A 25789-nucleotide genomic window follows, 5' to 3' on the forward strand; every position below is an offset into this window, starting at 1 on the left:
ATGCCTTCTGTGCATGAAGACATTTCATTCTTTGCCTCAGAGCACTCCATCGAAGTATTCTTCTCAGTAATAAAGCAGCTGCATTTGGACTACAGTTCTGAAGTCAACAGTGATTACAGTCTGTCATCTGTCTCCTCAAGCCAGAGGTGCCGTAGAACTGCTTCTCAACTTGTTTGAAATATTTCTAAACATTTTTAGGAAAGACCAATTAGCTGTCCATTAATTGCGCCATATTTTCATGTAGGCAGGACAAGTCTTAAACTAGGACCCTTCTGTGATCAACCAAACCCTCTGAATAATGAGGTATCCCCAGATCTCAAGTTGAGAACATTTCAAACTCCCTTGAATTCCTTCCTTCTAAGCCTATTTATTTGTCCTTAGGAACTCCTTACACTTACCAGCCCTTTCCCCTAATAATCAGAGCAAACCTGATCCAAGCATCTAACATTGCTTTCTGTTTCATCTTTGGACCTGACCTCTGATCCTGCCACACTGCTTCATCCTTGGACATCATTTCATGGACATGGTCTCAGCTGTTCTTCTGCTTGATATATCCTTGTATTTGTCTGCCTTCCTTTCTGCATGGACTGATCCGATTCTTCATTCCTTCACCTAATTTATGGAAAACCATTGATCCAGCAAGTGAAACTACAGTCATATCATTGAAACAACATTCTAATGACTTCTACATAATCAAGTCTAGAGAGTTCTTCTCTCTCTCCATTTTCCATGTCCTTTCCAATCACATCTACACAGGAATTTTCTGATACTTGTCATTTGTTGGTATTTCGAAACTTGTAGCAAAACCTTTCATATTTCTATGTAATTCATTGTCATTGTTGCATTCTTAGTTGCTGCTGGCAACACTTTCAGACTTGACAAAAATATTACAGATTTCCCTGGTATAATAATTATGACCTGCTCATGTAGATCCAAGGCTTGTGGGTTTTTCTGAGACATGGGAAGACTGTTAGTCATGGCAACTTGCATCCATCTGGTTCAAATTGGGACTAGTTGTTGAAGTTGTGGGATCAGTGCAGCTTGGAGTTTAGAATATGTTTTGGACAAGATGTAGCATATAGAATAAGAGACTGAGAGAGGGCCATTTTGCACCAAATAAGCCAAAATACTTCTTTGGATTGGCTTTAAATTTGGATTGAAAGAAAGTTAAGGTTTGCCAGTCAAAAGAGGTATTGTGGCTTATTTGGTCAATCTGTGGCAGATGCATCCTAAAAAAAAAATGTACCTCCATTCAACTTGGAGTCTTGAACTCCGGGAATTATTAGACTGTTCTGGAGGTGACAGACTCGACCTTGGGGGAGCTGGGGGTGGCAACAGCCGACAGGAAGCTCTGGCATGGGCTGGTCCATGAAGTCACGAAGAGTTAGAAGCGACTGAACGAATCAACAACAAAAAATACTATGAGGCTACTTCAGCTGTCCCCATAGCTCACAAAGCAGAGTTTTCTGGGCTGTTGTTTCTAACAAATTTACTTTTCTACTCTGGGTGCAAACAGCTGTCCAGTGTGGGACCTCCTGGTTTACTAGAATTCTGACTTCTGCTCAGAGTATAGCAGATCCACATTGCCCCATATTATGCCTGATTCTAATCCTCCAGTGCTGGTGAGAGCCAGCAGAGCTAAGGATGCTGTTGCTGTTAGGGATTTTGAAATATCTGTAAGTTTCTGAGTTAGATAACACAGTCCTTCAAAATTTAATTTATTAGGAGGTAAAGAAACAATTTATCAGGAGCTTCTGAATAAACAATCTACCTTGTCCTTGCTTGATCTCCGGGAACTGAGAATTCATTTGATCATGATTGAGTTGAAAGCTTACGTTTCTCACTGCCAAATTTGAACTGCAGTTAAGCAAGAACTACAAATTAAGCAAGAACTACAGCTTGAGCAAAGTGAAGTTTTATAAGGTGTCAGATGAAAATGCAAAAGAGATCTAGTTATCAGTAACTAAGAGAGACTGTGTGACAAACTCTGGGAACATGATATAGACTTTTACTGTATAAACATGCATTGCATTTCCAGATTTCAATAGAAGAGAGCCCTTGGGAATAGAAGGAAAGTGTTTTTCTTTACTTTTTGCAGTTGCTTCCAGGAAACTGGCCTACCTTTAGCAAACTGTAGTAGCATCCAATCCTATTGGAATGGTCCACCTACAAATGATTGATCACTGAAAGATAAATGTTTGATCTTCAGAAATATACTGTAGTTTGTATGGTAGAAAAATGCTGAGCTTCCTTTTCCTGGAAAAGCAGAACTTTCTTGTGGAAAACTTCAAGGGGCTTTTATTCTGCCTGCTGCCTTTGTAGTAGAATGGGTTCCAAATGAGAAATTCTACATTCACAGTTACAAGTTCACGGTGTGTGGGGCACTGCCTACACAAGCACATAAATTTCTACCTCAGTGCAAACAACATAACTGGGTATTTGGTCTCTTTTAGGTGCAAATACTAGCTTCCATCCCAGGCAGTAGGCACAATCTGTTGGCTATGGCAGAGTATAGTTTGCAAAACATACTAATCCAGATAGAGGGGACAATTCCACCAATGTTCAGGAAAGGGCAGCTAACATTTTGTTCAGTCTCTGAGCTTGATGTGCATCTGGGTGTTGTCTACAGCTTTTTATGAGCTTAAATTTGCTACTCTTTCTCAATACAACCTCTCTGAAAATAAATAGAAACCAATCCAAGTCCCAAAATCTTTTAGGAGAGTTAACTCATTTCAAACCAGTCATAAAATTATCATGTTTATATGCACTCTTGAGTACATCCTAAACCTATTTTGCTATTAATGTTCAATAACAACACTTTAATAATATTTATAGAAGAATGATATATTTGTAGCTTTTTCTTTTCTGTTTGCCATAAAATGCAAGTTCTGTTTCAACTATGTTAGCAAATACCATCTAGGAAAGTAATGCCTTTCTTCCATTTTGGCTGACACTTGATCCTGCCTTCTCCCCCTTTCTTGCCAATATCTGTTATTTAAAATTACAGTTCTCATAGGAAGCAGCAGATACTTTGCTTCAGGTGGATAGATTTAAATCAAGGCAATTTAAATAACAAAGAAAAAACACAATTTAAATTAATTTAAAGCAAGTTTCTCATTTTGAAAGTCATGTTTCCTGAGCGAGCAAGCATTCTCACTGGTTGTTCTAACGCTGAGTTGTTATTAATGTAATTTACAGGGCAATCCTATGCATGTCTACTCAGAAGTAACTCAATGGAACTTATTCCGCAGTATGTGCATATCAGGTTGCATTCATCCCTTAGTACATCGTTTTCTGCTTCCAGTGATTAGAATAGCTGGAGGGCTGCATATTTATTTATTTATTTAGACTGCCCAATAGCTGAAGTTCTCTGGGCGGTTCACAAAAATAAAACCACAAAAATACAACAGAGAATACAACATAAACTATAAACGATTAAAACTACAGAACCAGAGTAGTAGTTTACAACCAGAGTAAAACCTAGCAGCAGTGCAGATATTTAAAATGCAATAGCAGATTTAAGACAGCAGAGCTAAAAAACTGGAATGCTAAAATGCTAAAAATGCCTGGGAAAATAAAAAGATCTTCACTCGGCACCGGAAAGAGTACAACGTAGGCACCAGGTGAACCTCTCTAGAGAGTTCATTCCACAACTGAGGTGCCAGCAGAAAATGCCTTTTTCCTGGTAGCCGCCTGCCTTACCTCTTTTGGCAGGGGCTCCTGGAGAAGGACCCCTGAAGTTGATCTTAGAGTCCAAGCAGGTACGTATGGAGGAGGCAACCTTTCAGATAACCTGGTGTCAAGCCATTTAGGGCTTTGAATGTTAATACCAGCACTTTAAATCAGGCCCAGAAAGGGACTGGCAGCCAGTGAGGCTGGGAAAATACTGGCATAATATGTCATTGGCCAGTCCCTGTTAACAATCTCGCTGCCGTTTTGTTTGGACCAGCTGAAGTTTCCAGACCATTTTCAAAGGCAGCCCCACATATATTGCATTGCAGTAATCCAGACGAGAGGTTATCAGAGCATGGATAACTGTAGCTAGGCTATCTCTGTCCAGATAAGGGCACAGTTGATATATTGGGGGTCTAGTAAGCCCGTACCCGATGGGGTGGCTGTACATTTCTTGAGGGATGGTAAAATATCCTCAGCCAATAGCCGCTATCCATCAATGCATTTTTGAAAGGCTGCCATTTAGTGGTCAGGTTAAACTTTCGTGATCCATGACTACATTGATATATTCACTTTTCCGAATGCATTAATTGGCAGGAGGGTCCTACAGAAGGTCATTGCTGAATCTTCCATTTGTTCCACCCTTTGAATTCACTCCAAATAGTGAAGTCTACTTCACCCCAGAACAACTGGGGGGGGGAGTGCCAGAGTGGGGCAATCTACCCACCCTTTGACTTGAAATGGTGTGGGGGGGGTTACACCACTGTGGAGCCAGTTGGTTCCAGGAAACTGGGCCTTTTTTGTTTTAGGATAGCCAGATCATGGTGCGCAGGCTTACTCAATGTGAGACTGGTGGGGTGTCATCAGGTTTTCTTGTTGAACTTTCTCTTATGCCTCTTAGTGCCATTGTCTTTAGTTTTCTGTGTTAGGAGTTTAATTTTCATTATAGATGGGAAGACCTTTTCAAGGATTGGTTTGAAAAGTAAGAGAAAGAGCCTCCTATTAATGTCACTTAACTGGGGCCATGTCTTTTTTCCAAGAGGAAATTTGTCCCAACAGGGAAGACTAAGAGAGCCAGTGTGGTGTAGTGGCAAGAGTGTTGGACTAGGAGCTGGGAGATCCGGGTTCTAGTCCCCACTCAGCCATGGAAGCTCACTGGATGACTTTGGGCCAGTCAAAGACTCTCAGCCCAACCCACCTCACAGGGTTGTTGTTGTGAGGAAAAAATGGAGAGGAGGAGGATAATGTAAGCCGCCTTGGGTTCCTTGCAAGAGGAAAAAAGGCGGGGTATAAATGCAATAAATAAATAAATAAACATAAGAAGACCCATACTGGACCAGACTGAAGGCCTATCTAGTCCAGCATTCTGTTCACACGGTGGCCAACCAGATATATTTTTCAAAGGCACCTGTGCCCTTTATATAAAATAAGTAATGAATTCTAAACTAAGAACATGTTTTACTCTTTTTTTAAATATATTTTTATTTATTTTATCTTTATAAATGAAATAAACAATACTAGAATTACCAACAACCTGATCAATACTACAATTTCCCAACAATACAATATTCTGATGAGGACACCACAATAACAAAAAGAGAAGGAAAAAGAAAAAAAGGAAAAGGAAAGGAGAGGACAAAAGAAAGTGAAGAAAAAACAAGAAGATTCATTCTTCTTCCCTCCCCCTCTCCCTCTCCCTCCCCTTTAAAGAATTAAGTCTAAACTCCAATACCTCCCAGCCTCCGATGCCATTCTATTTTAAAAACTATATCTATAACCTTAACAATCTTACAGTTTAATAAACAACCTTACATTTCAATATCATATCATCAATCTTATATCAAAGAAACAGGTCTACAGTTCATTCCCAATAGCCTATACTAATAATAATAATAATAATAATAATAATAATCCCCTTCATGGATCACTGCCTTGTTGTGGCAAAGGGGCTTGCGTAACTCAGTGAAGCCATAAGCTATGCCGTGCAGGGCCACCCAAGACGGATAGGTCATGGCAGAGGGTTCTGACAAAATGTGGTCCACTGGAGAAGGAAATGGCAACCCACTCCAGTAGTCTTGCCAAGAAAACCCCATGGAACGTATCACAAGGCTAAAAGATATGACGCCGGAAGATGAGCCCCTCAGGTCGGAAGGTGTCCAATATGCTACTGGGGAAGAGCAGAGGGTATTTCCAAGTAGCGCCAGAAAGAGTGAAGCGGCTGGGCCAAAGCCGAAAGGACACTCAGCTGTGGATGTGTCTGGCGGTGAAAAGAAAATCCGATGCTGTAAAGAACAATATTGTTTAGGAACCTGGAATGTCAGATCAATGAATCAAGGTAAGCTGGAGGTGGTCAAACATGAGATGGCAAGATTGAACATCGACATCTTGGGAATCAGTGAACTAAAATGGACAGGCATGGGCGAATTTAATTCAGGTGACCATCATATCTACTATTGTGGGCAAGAATCCCTTAGAAGAAATGGAGTAGCACTCATAGTCAACAAAAGGGTGGGAAAAGCAGTACTGGGGTACAATCTTAAAAATGATAGAATGATCTCAGTACGAATCCAAGGCAAACCATTCAACATCACAGTAATTCAAGTCTATGCCCCAACCACTGAGGCCGAAGAAGCTGAGGTTGATCGGTTCTATGAAGACCTACAACACCTTCTAGAACTAACACCAAAAAAAGATGTCCTCTTCATCATAGGGGATTGGAATGCTAAAGTAGGAAGTCAAGAAATCACCGGGATAACAGGCAGGCATGGCCTTGGTGTACAAAATGAAGCAGGACAAAAGCTAATAGAGTTTTGCCAAGAGAACATGCTGATCATAGCAAACACTCTTTTCCAACAGCACAAGAGGTGACTCTACACATGGACGTCACCAGATGGTCAATATCGAAATCAGATTGATTATGTCCTTTGCAGCCAAAGATGGAGAAGCTCCATACAGTCAGTAAAAACAAGACCTGGAGCTGACTGTGGCTCAGATCATGAGCTGCTTCTTGCAAAATTTCGGCTTAAATTGAAGAACGTCGGGAAAACCACTAAACCGTTCAGGTATGACCTCAGTCATATCCCTGATGAATATACAGTGGAGGTGAGGAATAGATTTCAGGGATTAGACCTGATAGACAGAGTGCCTGAGGAACTATGGACGGAGGTCCGTAACATTGTTCAGGAGGCAGCAACGAAATCCGTCCCAAAGAAAAAGAAATGCAAGAAAGCCAAGTGGCTGTCTGATGAGGCTTTACAAGTAGCTCACGAAAGAAGGGAAGCGAAAAGCAAGGGAGAAAGGGGAAGATATAGCCAACTGAATGCAGAGTTCCAGAGAATAGCAAGGAGAGACAAGAAGGCCTTCTTAAATGAACAATGCAAAGAAATCGAGGAAAACAACAGAATGGGGAAGACTAGAGATCTCTTCAAGAAAATTGGAGATCTCAAGGGAACGTTTTGTGCAAAGACGGGCATGATAAAGGACAAAGAAGGCAGGGACCTAACAGAAGCAGATGAGATTAAGAAGAGGTGGCAAGAATATACAGAAGAACTATACAGGAAAGATCTGAATGTCCCTGATAGCCATGATAGTGCGGTCACTGAACTTGAGCCGGACATCCTAGAGAGTGAAGTCAAGTGGGCCTTAGGAAGCATTAGTAACAACAAAGCTAGCGGAGATGACAGTATTCCAGCTGAGCTATTTAAAATCCTAAAAGATGATGCTGTTAAAGTGCTGCATTCAATATGCCAACAAATCTGGAACACTCAACAGTGGCCACAAGACTGGAAAAGGTCAGTTTACATTCCAATTCCAAAGAAGGGCAACGCCAAAGAGTGTTCAAACTACCGCACAATTGCGCTCATTTCACATGCCAGCAAGGTGATGCTCAAAATCCTACAAGCTAGGCTTCAGCAGTATGCGAACCGAGAACTACCGGAAGTACAAGCTGGGTTTAGAAGAGGCAGAGGAACTAGAGATCAAATCGCCAACATTCGCTGCATCATGGAGAAAGCAAGAGAATTCCAGAAAAACGTCTATTTCTGCTTCATTGACTACGCTAAAGCCTTTGATTGTGTGGATCACAACAAACTGTGGCAAATTCTGAAAGTGATGGGAATACCAGACCACCTTACCCGTCTCCTGAGAAACCTGTACGAGGGTCAAGAAGCAACAGTAAGAACCAGACATGGAACAACCGATTGGTTCAAAATTGGGAAAGGAGTACGACAAGGCTGCATATTGTCACCCTGCTTATTTAACTTATATGCAGAGTACATCATGAGAAATGCCGGGTTGGATGAATCACAGGTCGGAATTAAGATTGCCGGGAGAATTATCAACAACCTCCGATATGCAGATGATACCACCCTAATGGCAGAAAGTGAAGAGGATCTCAAGAGCCTCTTGTTGAGGGTGAAAGAGGAGAGTGCAAAAGCTGGTTTGAAACTCAACATTAAAAAAACGAAGATCATGTCATCTGGCCCTATCACTTCCTGGCATATAGAAGGGGAAGAAATGGAAGCAGTGACAGATTTTACTTTCTTGGGCTCCAAGATCACCGCAGACGGTGACTGTAGCCATGAAATTAAAAGACGCTTGCTCCTTGGGAGGAAAGCTATGGCAAACCTAGACAGCATAGTAAGAAGCAGAGACATCACCTTGCCGACAAAGGTCCGTCTAATCAAAGCTATGGTTTTCCCAGTAGTAATGTATGGCTGTGAGAGCTGGACTATAAGGAAGGCTGAGCGCCGAAGAATTGATGCTTTCGAACTGTGGTGCTGGAGAAGACTCTTACGAGTCCCCTGGACTGCAAGGAGGTCAAATCAGTCCATCCTGAAGGAAATCAACCCTGAGTGCTCATTGGAAGGACAGATAATGAAGCTGAAGCTCCAATATTTTGGCCACCTAATGCGAAGAGAAAACTCCCTGGAAAAGACCCTGATGCTGGGAAAGACTGAAGGCAAAAGGAGAAGGGGACGGCAGAGGATGAGATGGCTAGATAGCATCACGGATGCAATGAATATGAACTTGAGCACGCTCCGGGAGACAGCGCAGGACAGGAAGGCCTGGCGTGCTATGGTCCATGGGGTCACGAAGAGTCGGACACGACTGAACGACTGAACAACAACAACAACAACAACAACAACAATAATAATAATAATAATAATGAAATATAGTGTTACATAATAATAAAACTTAAAATAAACCTTCAACAATCAGTAATATATTTTATATATAAATGCATGTGCACAATTACCCTCAAACAATAAATTTAAATACAGCATACCATATCTATTTTAAAATAAAAAATATAAAGAAAAGCAAGAAAAAAAGTGAAAGAGAATAAACGAATATAATCATTTATCTTCTGACCTAGCCTGGATCATGTAGACTACACACAAGCAGTTAACAAAGCTTGTTTAAAGATTTCAGTTCATGGGGTTGTAACAGAACTTTCACACATTTTTACGTTCAGCCATGCCTCCGTCATTTCATGATTTAGAAACTTCTTCATCTGACCTTCAGACAGAATACAAAGTGTAGCAGGATATTTTGAGTAATATTGTACGTTCATTTGTTTTGCCATATTTTTTGCTTTGATAAATTGCCTTCTTTTATTCACCACCTCTTTGATGTAGTCTGGAAATAACATAACTTTATCTTGTTTCCAGGAAAGGCTTCCACCCTCTCTTGCCGAACGCAGGATATAATTCTTGTGGAGACTTTTGCAAATTGGACTATGATTGTGTAATCAGTCCCTTTAGCATTTGGTACACGAAATGCCTGCTCAATATCAAGTAAATAATCAGATGGGATAGGGAGTATCTCATGGAAAAGTTTATCCACAAAAATAGGCAATTTTACATCATTAGACAGATTTTTAATCCCAATAATACGTACATTGGATCTCCTCGTGAAGACCTCCAGTTGAGAAATTCTATCAGAGGCATTTTTAAAACAAATTTGTGTTGTAGTTTCATTTCCTGCCACTCGGTCTTCTAGCTCTTTAATTTTTGTCTCCATTTTTTGCCATGACGCATTAATTAAATCTACAGCTCCTTGCAAGGTGGTGATGGAATTTTGGATTAAATCCAAGCTTTTGGCTTGCTCCATAAATTGCAAAGATAAAGTCTTTATCAGAGTAAATAATTCCCCTATATCTTCTGTTCTCGAAACTTTTGACACAGGGGGTGCGGGGGGAGTTGATGCCGGCTCCTTTCTTCTCCTCGGCGCAGACATGTTTCTCTCAAACAGATCTTGCAGGTCCTCAGATGTTCTCAAATATTGTCAACATTTCTTAAATCATCCCTCAGAAATTGTTGATATTTCTTAAAGCATATATTATTGTGGAACACGTCAGCCCTGTTTTCTCCTATGAAATAAGAGTCTCAGTACAGCTTTTTGTGTTGGTAAAGCTCTGGAGAGATAATCCTGGAATCCACACCCCCCCCCACTATCTTGAGAGGGGTACTTTTCTCCAAGATATTATCCAGATGTTGCCTTGCCCCCCCTTTTAATTCCAGGGGGGGATGAAAAGGTTTTTCAACCTTTAAAAAAACTGTTTGAGAAAGCTCCCACGGAGCACCCGTGGGATGCTACCAGAGCGACATTGGTTCCAACCAGAACTCGTAAGTGTTTTACTCTTAAAGGCACCCTAAAAATAATTTCAAATAAATAAAGTAATGTTTAAAAACTTTTTAAAAAGCCATGCTGGGTCAAACCAAAAGCCTGTGTAGTCAACATTCTGTTCACACATTGGCCAATTAGCTGTCTGTGCGAAACCCATAATTAGGACATGAGTGCAGTAGCACCCTCCCACTTACGTTCCCAGCAAATGGTATACAGAGGCATATTGCCACTGATACTGGATGTAATATAAAAGCCATCATGATAATAGCCAGTGATAGCCTTTACTTCCATTAAATTGCCTAATCCCCTTTTAAAGCTGTCCAGGTTGGCAGCTGTCACTACATCTTTTGGTAGTGAATGCCCTAGTTTAACTATGTGTTGTGTGAAGACGTACTTCCTTTTATCTGTCCTGAATCTCCCACCATTCAGCATCATCGGATGACCCCATGTTCTAGTACAATGAGAGAGTTTTCTCCCTACCCACTTCTTCTATGTTATGCATAATTTTATACATCTCCATCATATCCCCCTCTTATTTGCCTTTTTTTCTAAGCTAGAAAGCCCCAACCTTATCTCATAGGGAAGTTACTCCAGTCCCCTGGTCATTTTGGTTACCCCTTTTTGCATGTTTTCCAGCTCTGTTATAACCTTTTTGAGGTTCAGTGACCAGAACATTATATTTGCCTTTTCCACAACAGCACACTGAGTTGACGTTTTCATCAAGCTATCCACCATAACCCCAAGTTCCCAAGACTATTCTACACCATAACTGCTGATTACAGGAAATTTCGATTTTTGTTTTCTCTTGACTCTTTCTGTCAGTTAGGCAAAGTGAGGGATAATGTCAACTATAAAAAGCATTGGAAAGATGGAAAAGAGATGTTCTATTAGTAGACATTTGTAAACAAATATCAGGGTGGGGAGAAGCATTGGCTATCCGCTGACTTGCTGTCATTTACATCTGCAGGAAAGGAAACTGAAAGCGAGTAGATTTAGACACATGCCAACATGTATGTACTGTGTTAGGTGTAGGGCAGACACTCCTTCTGCTTATGTGCAGTGTAAATAATAGAATATGACAGACCATATCAGAGAAGTAGTGCTGATTAATGAGCAGCACAGGAAAGGAGGTCAACAAGTGATGAAGGGTCACAATCCAATTTATGAAAGGGGGAAAGAGGAGTGTCAAAGCATTAGTATGAGTTATGTAGAAATGCTTTTAATCAGCATTGCCTTTATAAACAACCAACATGTTTTTGCTGACTTTATTTTCCTTGCAAGCCAATATTGTATGTAATTGAAAAATAAGCATCTTAAACTACATCTTCAGGAACCCCACTGCCATATTAAAAAAATAAATTCTTTACTGAAAGTGGAAAACTTTTGTTTTTTAACATTTATTCTTTCTAGAACCACACGTAAGTGATTGTATGTCTTCTTGGCAAGCCATACAGGATTTATACTACAGGGTCTGCAGATTTCTTTCTCATATGTGTAAAGGCATTGGTTCTTAGGTGCTGGAGGCTCATATGTCATTCATGGTATGGGAGGTGGCTAGAATTGTGCGTATTCCACAATTCTATATTAGCAGAAAAGTTGACCTTGAGAACAGATTTCAGCAGCATTAGAATCTCAGCTTCCATTTTCTTTTCTTTTTTAAGCATGTTTTTAGCCCCTATGGTTCTGAAGATAGGGTTGAAAGTGCCTAGGTAATATTTGAAAAAATTTCCAAAGCCAGAAGGTTTGGGGCTAAACCAGACATGACTATGGCAGCTATGTCTGTTTACTCATGTATTTGCCCAGTCCATGTATAAAATGGGGTGGGGTCTAATTTAAGCATCAGAATGGGTCCACAGGTGAGGAGAGCTGAACACTACCTCCTGTCAGGGTGGACACTGAGCCCATAGAATCCCAGAGTAGTTCTGATTCTGAGGAAGAGCAGTCGCTCCTGGGAGGGGAGCGTGCTCCTCTTTCCCAGGGCCAACAGCTGACGGAGATTCCTCCCACCAACATTCCTAGCTTAGATAGCAGTCCAGGGAGTAACAGAGCGCGGATAGCAGACTTGGTGGACGCGCGACGCAGACGCAGAGAGCGGCGCCAGATGGAGGGCTCAGAAAGGAGGCGTAGTGCCAGGTTGGCGCGCAAACAACGGCTGCGCCCAGAGGATCCAAGGGAAAAGGGGAGGGACTCTCCCTAGTCCTTAAGTTCAGGGGTCTGCCAGTAATTCCCTTTCAAACGGGGACCAACTGTTCCAACTTAGGGCATAGGTACTGTGCTTCTCAGATCTAGTTGCAAACGGTATAGTTGTTAAGTTGTAAAAGAAGAATAAAGCTTTGAAAGGAATCCCTTTGTCTGTGTCTGGACTTGGCTACTGGATTAGACTGAGAGAGGCCTCCAAGGAGCCCTTGACACCTCCTCCCCTGCCTTTTCATAATTTCTACAGAGACCTGTTAGAATTTAGAGTATCTCCATGGAGTTTAGGGGATGGGAGTTCAGTGCAATGGATGGCCTTGGAAGTATCCTTAGAAAGGTTTATAGCTTGCTGTCATTGGTACTTTAGTGCAGTTCTTTAAACTACAGTTAAGAGCTTTAATTGTGCTTTTGTTTTGTTTTCATTCTCTAAAAAGGGCAGTATACTGTTGTCCTGCTCACATATACCGTTTGGAGTACTTGCATCCATGATTAGATTGACTTTTAACACAGATGTCCACAAATCTAACCATAACGGGATATCTAAACATGGACACATGAAGCCGCTTTATATGGAGCATCAAACAACACGTTATATGAAATACGTCCTCTTTTTTTTTTTTTTTTAAACACAGCCACTTCCTTCCCTAAATTCTTTAAAACTCAGGGGAGATTTCTGGAGGAAAGTGGCTGTGGGGGGAAGGTTTAAACCTCTCTTTCCTGTACATGGTGGTCCTATTCTGGATTGGGGCCCTGCACACTTGCTTGTGACTAAAGGAAAAGTGGAACGGCAGCTACATACTATATATTTTTTTAAAAAACATGCAATTTGGCTTTCAATAACACCACTGGTCCCTCTAGTCCAGTATGTATTTTATTATTTATTTATTTAAAGTATTTATATACCGCTCCACATCAGAAGATTTTGGAGTGGTGAACAACAAAGATAAAAGAATAAAACACCAGGTTAAAATAGTTAAAACATTTTTTAAAAAGACAAATTCCAGTAAGGTCGAATTTAATAAATTCGGTCGTGCAAGGAAGGCCTCTCAAAGTAACAGTATCTTCAGGAGGCGCTGGAAGGAGCACAACATTGGCCCCTGCCTGACCTCCAAAGGCAGGGAATCCCACAGGAAAGGGGCCACCACACTGAAGGCTCTTCTCCTGGTGGACTCCAACTGGGCCATGGGTCCATGTGGAACCACCAGGAGCAAGCCCTCTAATGACCTCAGTGACCAGGCAGGTTGGTAAAGAAGGAGGCTCTCTCTCTGGTAACCTGGTCCCAAGTTGTTTAGGGCTTTATACACTAGTACTAATACCTTAAACCTGCCTGGTAGTGAATTCCCTCAGCAAAGGAGTTGCATGCTGAAAAGGGGCAGCTCCCAACAACAGCCGAGCTGCTGCATTCTGCACTAGCTCCATCTTCTGGACCAGCCTTAAGGGCAGCCCCACATAGAACACATTGCAGTAGTCCAGTCTTGAGGTTACTAATGCCTGTACCACAGTGGTCAAGCTATCCCTATCCAGGAGAGGTCATAGCTAGCAAACCAGCCAAAGCTTGTAAAAGGCACTCCGAGCCACAGTGGCCACTTGGGCCTCCAACAACAATGATGGATCTAGGAGTACCCCCAGACTATGAACCTGATCTTTCAGAGGGAGTGCAACCCCATCCAGGACAGGCAGTGAACCTATCTCCCAGACTCAGGAACCACTCATCCACAGGGCTTCTGCCTTGCCAGGATTCAGCTTCATTTATTGGCCCTCATCCAGCCCATTACTGAGTCTAGGCACTGATTCGGGACTTTCACTGCCTCTCCTGATTCAGATGTCACAGGGAGATAGACCTGCATGTCATCAGCATACTGATGGCATTTAGCCCCAAATACCCGAATGACTGCTCCCAGCAGCTTCATATAGATGTTAAACAACATCAGGGACAAGACGCATTGTCTATTGTGACCGAAAATTGCTCTCCAGGGTCTCCACCAGGGGTCTTTCCCATCAGCAAGTACCTGTGACTGCTGGCAAGAAGAATGGCTAACAGCGCATGTTCCTGCCCTGCCTCTCATTTGTACTGCAGGTTGGAGAACTTAAGGATCAGCAGGAGTCTCATCCATTGATTCTTGACTTCTCCATACCTCACTGCAGGTGCAAATGATCTCTGCCTCTCCTCTGAGAGAGATTGATCAACATACATACATACAGTGTGTGTGTGTGTGTGTAGTTTTCAACAATATGATTTTAATATTGAATTAGAATAGCAAGCTGTACATATGAACAGCTTTCCTTTTCTTTCCTATAGCTTGTATGTACATTCACACTTTGCTGAGGGAAGGATCACATGCTGAATGGTAGGGCACACACTTTGCACGCAGAAGGTCCCAGGTTCAGTCCCTCGGAACTCCAGTTAGAAGGATCACATAGCAGGTGATATAAATTAACTCTGCCTGAAACCTTGGAAAACCCTGTCAGTCAGAGTAGCCAATACAGGGTTAGATGGACAAATATTGACCTGGTAAAAGGCAGCTTCCTATGGGTTGGATACAGACCTAGGCATACTTAGACTTGTTGTTGTTTATTCAGTCAGTCACTTCCGACTCTTGGTGACTTCATGGACCAGCCCACGCCAGAGCTTCCTGTTGGCCGTCTCCACCCCCAGCTCCCCCCAGCTCGAGTTCGTCACCTCCAGAATATCATCCATCCATCTTGCCCTTGGTCGGCCCCTCTTCCTTTTGCCCTCCACTTTCCTTAGCATCAGCATCTAGGGATGGCAGAGAATTCCGCCATGGATCTCGGGGAGGCCGAATGCCAGTGCATTTGGCCCCCCGAAATCTGTGGCGGAACGGCCTGCCACCCCCCCGCCCTCCACGTTTCCCCCCAGGACGAGACTTACCTGGGGCAGATTTTCCGGGCGGTGGCAGCTCCGGCAGCAGCTGCGGCAACAGCTGCGGTGGCTGGTCTTCCGACTTGCTGCCGCCGCCGCCATTTGCAGGGGTTTTTTTTTTTCTTTTTTACACCCACGTGATAGGCTACGTAAGTTTTTACGTAGCCTAAAATGTCTGGGTAAAAAAAAAAAAAAGTGCACGGAAATGGCGGCAGCTACGGCTGCCACCATTTGCGTTCCTTATTGTGGGCCGTCTTAGTCTACATAAATAATTACGTAGACTAAGATGGCGAAAATAAGGGGAACGCAAATAGCGTCTGGTATGCTATTTGCGTTCCCCTTATTTTTGCCGTCTTAGTCTACGTAAATATTTACGTAGATTAAGACGTCAAGAATAAGGAACGCAAATGGCGGCGGCCATAGCCGCCGCCATTTGCATACACTTTTTTTTTTCCCCCAGAGCACTCTGCGGCCAGAAATCCGGCTGCGGACGGCTCTGGCCTGGCTGGGCCTGGCCGGCTGCTCCGCAGAGCCGCCGTGGAGCACGGCTGGCCAAGGAGGATTCCGGGGGGGAGGAACGGAGCGCCTCCCCCCCGCCCAGGATTCCGGTGGGAGGGACGGAACGGCTCCCCCCCCACCATAAACATAATCCGCGAACACGTAAGTGATTTTTGTACATCCCTATCAGCATGTTCTCCAGGGTATCCTGTCTTCTCATTATGTGGCCAGAGTACTTCAGTTTTGCCTTTAATATCATTCCCTCAGGTGAGCAGTCTGGCTTCATTTCCTGGAGTATGGACTGGTTTGATCTTCTTGCAGTCCAAGGCACTCTCAGAATTTTCCTCCAGCACCACAGTTCAAAAGCATCTATCTTCCTTTGCTCAGCCTTCCTTATGGTCCAGCTCTCGCAGCCATAACTACGGGGAATACCATCGCTTTAACTATGCGGACCTTTGTTGTCAGTGTGATGTCTCTGCTCTTAACTATTTTATCAAGGTTTGTCATTGCTCTCCTCCCAAGAAGTAAACGTCTTCTGATTTCCTGGCTGCAGTCAGCGTCTGCAGTAATCTTTGCGCCTAGAAAGACAAAGTCTGTCACTGCCTCCAGTTAGTCTTAACTAACTTAAGTCACATTGATTTCAGTGGGTCTATTCTAAGTATACCTAGGTCTGGATCCAACCCCATGTTCCTAATTTTGGGAATGTAATGCTTTCTATTGCATTCTTTGCCTTTCTGAAGGGCTTTTGTAAATGTGGCAAAAGATGGCTGTTCACTGTGAATGATCTGTAGGAATATAGGAAGCTGCCTTATACTGAGTCAGACCATTGGTCCTTCTAGCCTACTATTTTCAACACTGAGTGGCAGTGGCTCTCCAGAGTTTCAGGCAGGAGTTTTTCCAGCCTTACCTGGGAATACCAGATATCGAGCCTGGGACCTTCTGCATGCAAAACATGCACTCTACCACTGAGCCATGGTCCCGCCCATCAAATTTTTGATATGGATCTTTGATGTGAATAGATCTTTGATATCCAACTCTTTCTATTGTACTTGAAAATCTTACCAGTGTTATTATTTCTTGGCATTTTGAATGCATGTTGGGCATTACTACTGTCAGAATAGACTGCATTTAGGATCCTAAGGATTTGATTTAAACTAACATATGAAAAGTTGCAAAATATACTAACACCTGGGACACTTTAACTTGATCTAAATGTCTCCTAGATCAGTTTAACTAAGATTGTAGGTGAAGACTTGCTAGGACAGTATATTAGCTGGGAAGCCAGCATGTGCTTATACATCTAAACCTAGCTATGCATGTGTTTAGATTTTACACTGTCCTGTTTTAGAACACAATAATGTCTTCATTGGATCGCAGAGCAAGGTTCATTAGGCCAGCATTCTGTCTCCAACAGTTACCAGACAAGAGCCTCGGAGAAATTCACACTTAAGGCAACTTAAGGATCCCCATCCTTTTGTGTTTATTCATGCTATCTGGTTTTTAAAGGTATGCTGCAACTGATTAAGGAGGGTGAAGCTGGACATCATAATAGCTATGGATAGGCTTACCTTCCATGAATATATCTGCTTCATTTAAAGTTATCTCCAACCACCCAGAGAGCTTTGGCTTTTGGGCAGTATAGAACGATAATAAATACATATAATAAAGAAGCTAGCGGTGGTCAATCACATATTGTATTAATGTATAACTTAATTATATTTTGGAAGTATGAACACTTCCTTTTGTCTGACCTGAATCTGTTCCCCACAAATTTCAATGGATGACCCTGAGAATCATAACTAACACACAGGGATATCAAAATAATTGAATACTTACAGACCATAGCCAGAGACACTATGATTTCTAGAAAGATCTCAACATGTAACATTTCTACATCTAATGGACAAAATACACGATACATAGGTTACCCCATAGAAGGGACCAGCATACCAGCTGAGAAGAGCCAATCCAAGCCACACATTGGACAGAACACTAGGCAGTTCTACTGCTTCTTCAGATCCTTAAATGAATTTTGGTCGCAGCAGTAGCTGTCAGGAGCATCTATCTGTACTTGCAGTGAAATTCGTATTTTGCAAGCAGTTTTACATGATTCATTTGTTCACTTAGTCATGGTGCGTTAATTGACTAACCCACCCACCCCCATCTCTTTAGCATTTCCTCATAGGAAAGATTCTTTAACCTTCATCATTTCAGTTCCCCACTTCTGTACCTTCTCCTGCTCTGTGACATCCATTCGGAGATGGGGCGATGAGAACTGTAGAACATGTATTTGGGAGCACACCATGTATTTATACAATGGTATTATGATATTTGCTTTTTTAATTCCAAGTCTTTACTTAATAATTAGGAACATTGATTTTGTCCTTTTCATTGTCACAGCCCTCTAAGCTGACATTTTCTGTCTATGACCCACTATGACCCATAAGATCTCTTTTCTGATTAGCCATAGCCAGTTTAAACCCTATCAGTGTATATGTGAATTTAGGAATGTTTTGTCCCGATACTTATCATTTTGGTCTTAAGTTGAATCTCCTTTGTCCTTCAGGAACCCAGTCATGCAGTTTGGAGGGATCCTTTTGGAACTTTCCATAGTCTCCTTGGGAATTTACCATTCAGAATGATTTGGTGTCATTTAAAACTGTTCATCCTGATTCCAGGTCAGTTATGAATCTCATGTTTCATTTTATTTCTTTCCAGTACAGGCATAGCGTTTCTCCATTCTCTGCCCCAATGAATGTCTGCACTAAGTCCAAAGCTTGGAGTGATTTACCTGAAGAGTGATACCATTCAGAAACCTCTGTAAGTTAATTGTGCATCTTATGTAAAATATTAATGTTTGGGCAAAAACCAAAAGAATCTGAACTTTGTAAGGAAATGCATGCTAACATGTATTTTCATCCATTTACTAGAAAAAAACAGGACTATGTATAAAAATGAAGCTACATTAGCATTTCAGTTGCATCTTCCAGTCTTGCCTCCTATGGAGAGGGACCATTTCAGACTGCAGTTTGAGGGAGGCAGTATTAAATAAGGTTTACAAACATATTTAATAAGGGGTTAAGGGTTAAATAGTTAAAACCAGTCAATTTATGAGCATTTGTTATGACTTAAAAAAAACAGAGGGTTTATACATGCAAAATGTTTATAATACTCCAGAATTCAAAATGAGCCTTGTGCTCATCTGCTCCCCCTTTCTTCCTTAAAATGCTCAGAGTAAGTAAGCTATTTCCTATTTTAGGCAAACCATAGTTGGTGATACATTCAGACCAGAAAACTATGGCTTGTACTTGCCCAATTTCAAACCATGGTTTCCCATTCTGGTTTGTAGAACCAGCACAAACTGTATTTGTTGGTTTGCATGAAACGTCCAACTACATTTTGCTTGAATTAGGAGAATTTCCTTTGTTTTATTACACATTTTTTAATGAAAGTTTTCTTCAGATTTTGAAAGTATATATTAATACACTGGATATATTACATTTATTATTAATGTTTTGAATGGTATCTAAGTATGAAATACTACATATACGATTGATTTGATCATTTATGGATTTGATGAAGGATATTCTCCATATAAGAAGAGTCCTTCTGGATCAAACCAAAGGCTATCTAGTCCAGCATTCTGTTCCTACAGTGGCCAAGTAGATGCCTACTAGCAGGATGTGAGCACAATAACACCCTCCTGCTAGTGTTTCCCAGCATCTGGTATTGAGAGGCATGCAGCAGAATTTTGAGTTCTGTGACTGAATTCCAATCACAGTTCTAATCACAACTGGGAAAGACTGAACTTTTCATTTACATTTCTTATGATCCTAAAAAGATCTCTTGCCTTTTTCTCTAATATATTGAAATTATTGATGTGTAAACTTTCTTGTGTTGAAAGCCATTCTGGTTTGCTTGTTCTTGGTGGACCACTACCATTTTCTCATGAATGCTTTGTGGGAAGCTGCTTGAAAGGCTTCTGAATTTGAACTCCATTGTCGTTCTATGGATTGTATGGCATGAATCAAAGGGGATTCAAATTAGTCCTGGACAATCATGTCTTGAATTGATTGCTAAAAGTGTCAAAGATGTGAAGCATGTACAAACATAGCAATGCCTGCCTACTACCTAGCGGTGCTTCCCCTTTCTCTTCACCTCTATGCTGCATCAGGATGGAAAGACCATGGAGTTTTAGTTCATCATTTGTCACTGTTTGATCTAGAAAAGGCCTCTGGCATTTTCCTCTATTGTTTTTGCTGTGATCAAACTACATACCACCAGTGCTCTGTGGGCTATAGTTTATGAATCGCTACTTCAACATACTGTTACAGGAGCTACTGCATGAAACTCCTTTTTAAATGGTTTCTCTTAATTTTTCTGCTGCCATTGTGAAGGCTTGATTCCTACTGTAGTTATAAACTACTAGTCTGAACAGCTGTTCAGTGCCTGTTCAGGCTTGATCTTTATACTTGTTTGGTCAGGTTGCCATGGGGAAGAGTCTGGTCTTCATCTTTGCTGAGTTTGTGGTTTCTCTTCATTAAGTATTTGCCTATCTGGAGGGAACTTGCAGTCAGGGTTGTCTTTTTCTCATGTATGTAGGGCTATGTTTAGAGATAATCAAGAATGTATGGAAAAATGAAGCAGGGATAGTTGGCTTGACTCCTACATTAATTTCTTCTCAGTCGAGGTTCAGTGTCAGGTTATATTCAGTCTTTTAAAGTAATTTCATCATTTGCATGATATAGTATCTAGATGTGAAGAATGCCCATCAGAAAACATTCTGATCCACGTTCATAATCAACTCTTTGTTTTACAAGCGAATTAAAATATGCATTTATGTTGTATCAGACAGATGGGATATTTTAGCAGCTGATCAAATAGAATTTCATGCCTGTGGGAAAGCAGAGTTAGTTGTTTAACTTTTCTTAGCGTGATATGGCTATATATTTTGAGAAAACTAACCCACACTCCCATAGCCACCGAGGAGGGAAGTCATCAGGGTTGTGTGTACACTTTACTAAAAAAATACACACAATATTTTGTGCCAAAGTATTCTATACTACTAAAAGCCAAATTATGCAAGTTAAGCAGATTTCTAGCATTTGCTTATTTTGCATATTTTTTCTGCTTCTCCTGTAGTCAGGGGAGCTGTGATGGACACTGAAGCCTGGCCTCCTGAAAACCCTGTTGAGCTCCTCTCTGGGTTTGGGAATATCTCTAGACATTAACCACACATTGCAGCATAAGGGCTAGAAAATTATTAATTTTTGTTAGGGAAAGAGGAAAGTAAGTTGAGGTTTGTGGGATACTGACTTATGTTCCAAATCAGGCCAGCATCAGAGGTCGGTGTGGTCAGGCAGATGCCAGGGGTTCAGAAGAACCCATCACCAAGCCTGTCATCATTGAGCCTGCCATGGGCATCACAGCCGTGGCACTGCTGCAGTTTGCTACTGTTGCCACCACTGCCACAGCAGCCTCTCTCTCTCTGCCTCTCTCTCTCTCTCACTAACACACACACACACACACACACATCAGCAACTTTCCCCAACAGACAGGCAACCTTTCTGAATGGGAGCTGAGCTGTGCCAGCACTCAGTTCGGTTCCCATTCAAAACTGCTGCCATATGTCCAGAAAACACATCTGGTCTATCTGTGGTGGGGATGAGTGACTGGTGGGTGGGGGTGACAGCAGTCCATGGGGCATCAAAATCTGGTAGGGGGAACCCATCAGCAGCACCATGTCCAGGGCCCACTGGAGACTGTGCTGGCCTTGGCCCAAATACTAAATTTTGTGTTTCCTAGGTCTTTGGATGTGAGAATGCCCAGAAATGTCTTCAGGTTTTTCTCTGAAACATGTGTCAACTAAACCACAATTTACTGTATTCCTTGATTCATTTTAAGAGAATATGGAACTTCTTTTTTTTAAAGAATAAAAAACAGAAGGCATCCTTTTTAATTGAAAACTATTGACAGTTTATGGGATTTTGCAAGAAGAGCAACAGCAACTGAGAAAAAGCTCAACAGATTGTTTTAACCAGGAATATTTCTAAGTGCTAAATATATACTGTGTGGTTAAGTGATGATTAACAAATGCAAGAACATAGGAGTTTACAAATATTTGAAGCATGTACCTATTAATGAGTAAGAAGCTGATGAAAGTGGCATAGAGGCTGATAACAGTAATAAAATAATGTTTCTTATATCAGGGGGAAACTCCCTGAGACTAGTATCTGATTGATGGAGCTCTCAAAAGGAACAGGTAGCAGCTTTATTATTACTATTTGGTCACTCACATTTCAGATATTCCTAGTGAAATATCTGAAATGGTTTTGACCTTTAATACCCTATATGGTTCCGGCCCAGCCTATCTTAAGGAGCACTTCCAGCAACACCAGACAGGCCGCTTAACAAGATCAGCCTTGGATGGCCTTCTCTCTGTCCCATCAGCCAGGACTGCTAGACTGGTGGGGATGAGGGAGAGGGCCTTTTCTGTGGTGGTCCCCACTCTGTGGAACTCCCTCCCTAAGGAACTCCATCATGCCCCCTTTTTAATGCGCTTGCGCCATGCAATAAAAACGTGGTTGTTCAGGCAGGCATTTGGGGTGGGTTAGGGTATTTTAGAAAAAGTTTTTATTGTAGAATTTTATTGTTTTAAACTGTTTTGTTATACGTTGTACATCGCCCAGAGTGGCTGGGTGACCAGCCAGATGGGCGATTAATAAATATAATAAATAAATAAATATATATACAGAAGAAAACCTCTGCAGTGGCCCTTGAAGACAGAGCAATTAAAGTTTCTTCCATGTCTGTCTTCCATAAATGTAAGGCAGCTAAAATACTGTGCTTTTTACTTCCTGAAATCGGTGAGGAATCCACAAGTAATTTAACCTAAAAGTCTGCCCTAAAACAGCATTTTAAGGTATTGTCTAGGGTGTTCTGCTTTTCCTTGAAAATCTATAAGGGAAAAAAATCCTCAGCTTCTTTGGACATTTAGTTTCATTGCTGAAGTACTCACATTTTCTGTCATGTAACTTATGCTCATTGCTTTTTGCTCATCCTTTTTTGTAACCATTTAAATTTATGAGCACTTTCAACTTGTCCCACCCATTCTTCTTTTCTCTGGTTTAACCATGTCCTGCACTATCATTGTTTCAGGCTATAATACATCCCCACTACACCCCCAAAAAGTTCCTAACCCTCACCAAACCTAAGCCAAGCTCCACCCCAGTTAAATCATAGGCCTTGTACTAAGACTTGATATGTAGTCCTCCTTCTGGTAAGATTGGACTACCACATGGGACCTTTAACACTTGCTTACCTCGTCCATTTCCCAAGTTTCTTTTATTATGAGTTTTTCAAGAAAAAAGAAGGAAAGCTAGGGATTTTCTGCCAATTTGTTTCACTTGAGCATTCATTTTCCGGCTGAGCAGAAGCTCCGTTGGGCTGTATAATTTTAACATTTATGGCAAAAACAAAAAAAAAAATTAAAGGGATCTTAGCAGACTAACCTCTGGCATGATGACCAGGAGGAAGATTATAATGGAAGTGCTCTCTCTAATGTATCCTGAAGCCAGCTGGTCCTCTGCTGCCCTCTGAAGGCTAACTTCTATAACTGGCAGCCCTGGAGATTTCACAAGAACTTTCACATGCTGTGCTCAGGCTTATATAATTCCTTTATATAACCAGAGACAATGTTCTTGATTAATAGCAAAGTGGCTTTGCTCTCTATTGTGTGATAAGGTGCTTTCCTGCATATTTCTTCATTTCTGATTCCTTTACAGTACATAATTGCTTTTTTCACAGTTTTGTGGGGAGAAGATTTTGGGTGGAAAGGGGGCGTGGGAAAAGAGGCAGGAAATAGGATAGTTTTGCCTGATAAATGGTTTTGTTGTTTTAATGAATCTGGGCTTTTTCTGACTGCAGCCTTCTCTCCTTGCATTACAGATTTTGTTTGGGGATTTCTGTTCCAGATTACCTCATACTTTGATTTAATGTTACTTAATAAGTTTATATATGGCGCATTTTAAGATTATGTAGATAACACAAAGATCTGTTAGACAGCCCCAAACCAGTAATTTTTTGTTTAAACTCAAGTTTCTATTTATCTTTCAACATCCATCTATAGATAACTTTTTAATGTGCCTAAAACATATTTCCTACCATTTCTTTTTTTATTTCCCTAACATTTGTGATCAAACTATTATGTTTCCACTATTGGGGGTTGGAAATCCAACCTGTAAATCAAAAGCCATTTTGACTTGCCCCATTCATTAAGATTCTCTCATCCAGCGTATTCTCTGTTTTTGCTAACCTATTTTCTCTGTCCATGGACAATCTCATTTTGCCTCATCTCATGAAACTGAACGTTGTTGAGCTCATTTTCTTTGTTTGTCATTCTGACCCAAGTCAGTCTTTGCTTCCAGATGAGGCTTTTATTGTACAGTCAAACTACCTCATTCATGGAATTGTATTGGGGGGAGCAGGGCCAGCCCTAGTATAAATAGTGCCCTGGGTGAGGAGTGCCTTTGGTGCTCCCCCATCCCATGGTTAGCTTAGCAGGGCCACCCAGAAGGTTTATGGGGCCTGGTGCAGGTGTGATCTTGGGGGCCCTGCTGTTGCCCCCAACAAGGACCCATGCACATGTGTACAAAGCTAGGGGCCACACGTGAGAATTACTGCAGGCTTGGACTACTTCTGAGAATTCTTGCCCGCAACTCCTTCTTGCCCTGGGATCAAGTGGAATGATAGATGTGCTTCATTTTGTCTTACATGGGGAAGAGGGAATAGAGATTGGGTTGTACTTCTGAGTACTCACCCAAATTCCAAACCCCTTCTTGCAGAGCTTCTTTCTGCTTCCTGGGGCTCAGTCATATAGGTCTTCTGGTTGTGGCCTGCTGCTGGCCTTCTCCACTACTCACTCAGGAAGGATTCCTCCCTTAAGGCCTGGACTCACATCACTCCTACGCCTTTCCCTGTGGTAATTGCCACAGGAAATTACTCTCCAGTGACACCTTGCCTGGAAATCTTAGTTGGTGTTCACTCACTCACTCACTCACTCCTTGAACTCCCGGCAGGCCTAGCGTTCTTTCTGTGACAAGAATAAGCTGTCTGCTCTGCCACAGAATCCCTCCTTAAATCTTTTCCTGTTCCTTCTCTCCTTTCAACAAAGTCTTTAACCAGGGCTACTTGGCCTTGGCCAGTCATAAGCTTGCCTGACCATTCTTATCTCTATTGATGCCCAGACATAATGGAAGATTCACCTTACTGTGATTGGTTTAGTCTCCTTTACAGTTGGGCTGCAGTCCTAGTTAATAAGCAGGCCCACCCTTCCAGCCTTCCAAGGATACATTTTACAGCCAGCTTAAGCCTCAAATTAGCATCTTTTACACAACTGTGTAAAATATTTATTTCATCATGTCCTGGGAGATATCCCATTGACTGGGTTTGTACAACACAACAATCCATTGGGGGTAACAAGCCATGATGGGTTGTCATATCATCTAAACCTAGACTGCTTTCCACAGGGAGGGTTATTTTGGGACAGCAAGCCACCCTGACAACCCATGGCTTGTTCTAGGGGTTGTTCTACCCATAATGGATTGGCATGTCATCTGAATCTGGTTGAGCTAACCCATCGTGGGTTGCAGTGATCGGGTACAGAGCCACTCAGCAAGAGTGCCAAAAACTCCTGCTGCTCTTCCTGATCACACTGGCTTGTGCCGCCTCAAGCCAGTGACTGCCCCTCCAACAATGCTGAAATGGCACATCACTCGTTCGTCAACCCCATTTTTAAAATTATTTTTTGGCTCCAGGAATTTGTGCAAATGTGTTAGTAATTGGGGGGGGTCGGCCTTGTGGAGGTGTGCGAGTGCACACTTACGGCTGTCAAAAATATATAGCCTTGCCTTGTCA

General features: G+C 41.8%; 1 protein-coding gene and 1 long non-coding RNA gene across 51 annotated transcripts in view; one reads left to right on the top strand and one right to left on the bottom strand.

The window, feature by feature from the left end:
- The window catches only part of ZBTB20 (zinc finger and BTB domain containing 20), an 809278-nt gene that overhangs the window by 715873 nt on the left and 67616 nt on the right, over window positions 1-25789 (top strand). For all 50 annotated transcript variants that reach the window (XR_014789034.1, XR_014789033.1, XM_084843086.1 and 47 more), the window contains one exon: window positions 18593-18694. Coding sequence is in view for 47 of the 50 variants with exons in the window: in XM_084843086.1 (XP_084699212.1) it covers window positions 18630-18694 (65 nt within the window). In the remaining 3 variants the exon portion in view is untranslated. The remainder of the gene's footprint in view (window positions 1-18592; window positions 18695-25789) is intronic.
- LOC146349615 (uncharacterized) overlaps window positions 1-25789 on the bottom strand; it is a 121560-nt gene that overhangs the window by 12127 nt on the left and 83644 nt on the right. The window lies entirely within an intron of this gene.

The sequence above is a fragment of the Heloderma suspectum genome, chromosome 3, assembly GCF_057233095.1.
Source record: "Heloderma suspectum isolate Gila_16-S chromosome 3, 16-S_ref, whole genome shotgun sequence".
Taxonomy (NCBI): domain Eukaryota; kingdom Metazoa; phylum Chordata; class Lepidosauria; order Squamata; family Helodermatidae; genus Heloderma; species Heloderma suspectum.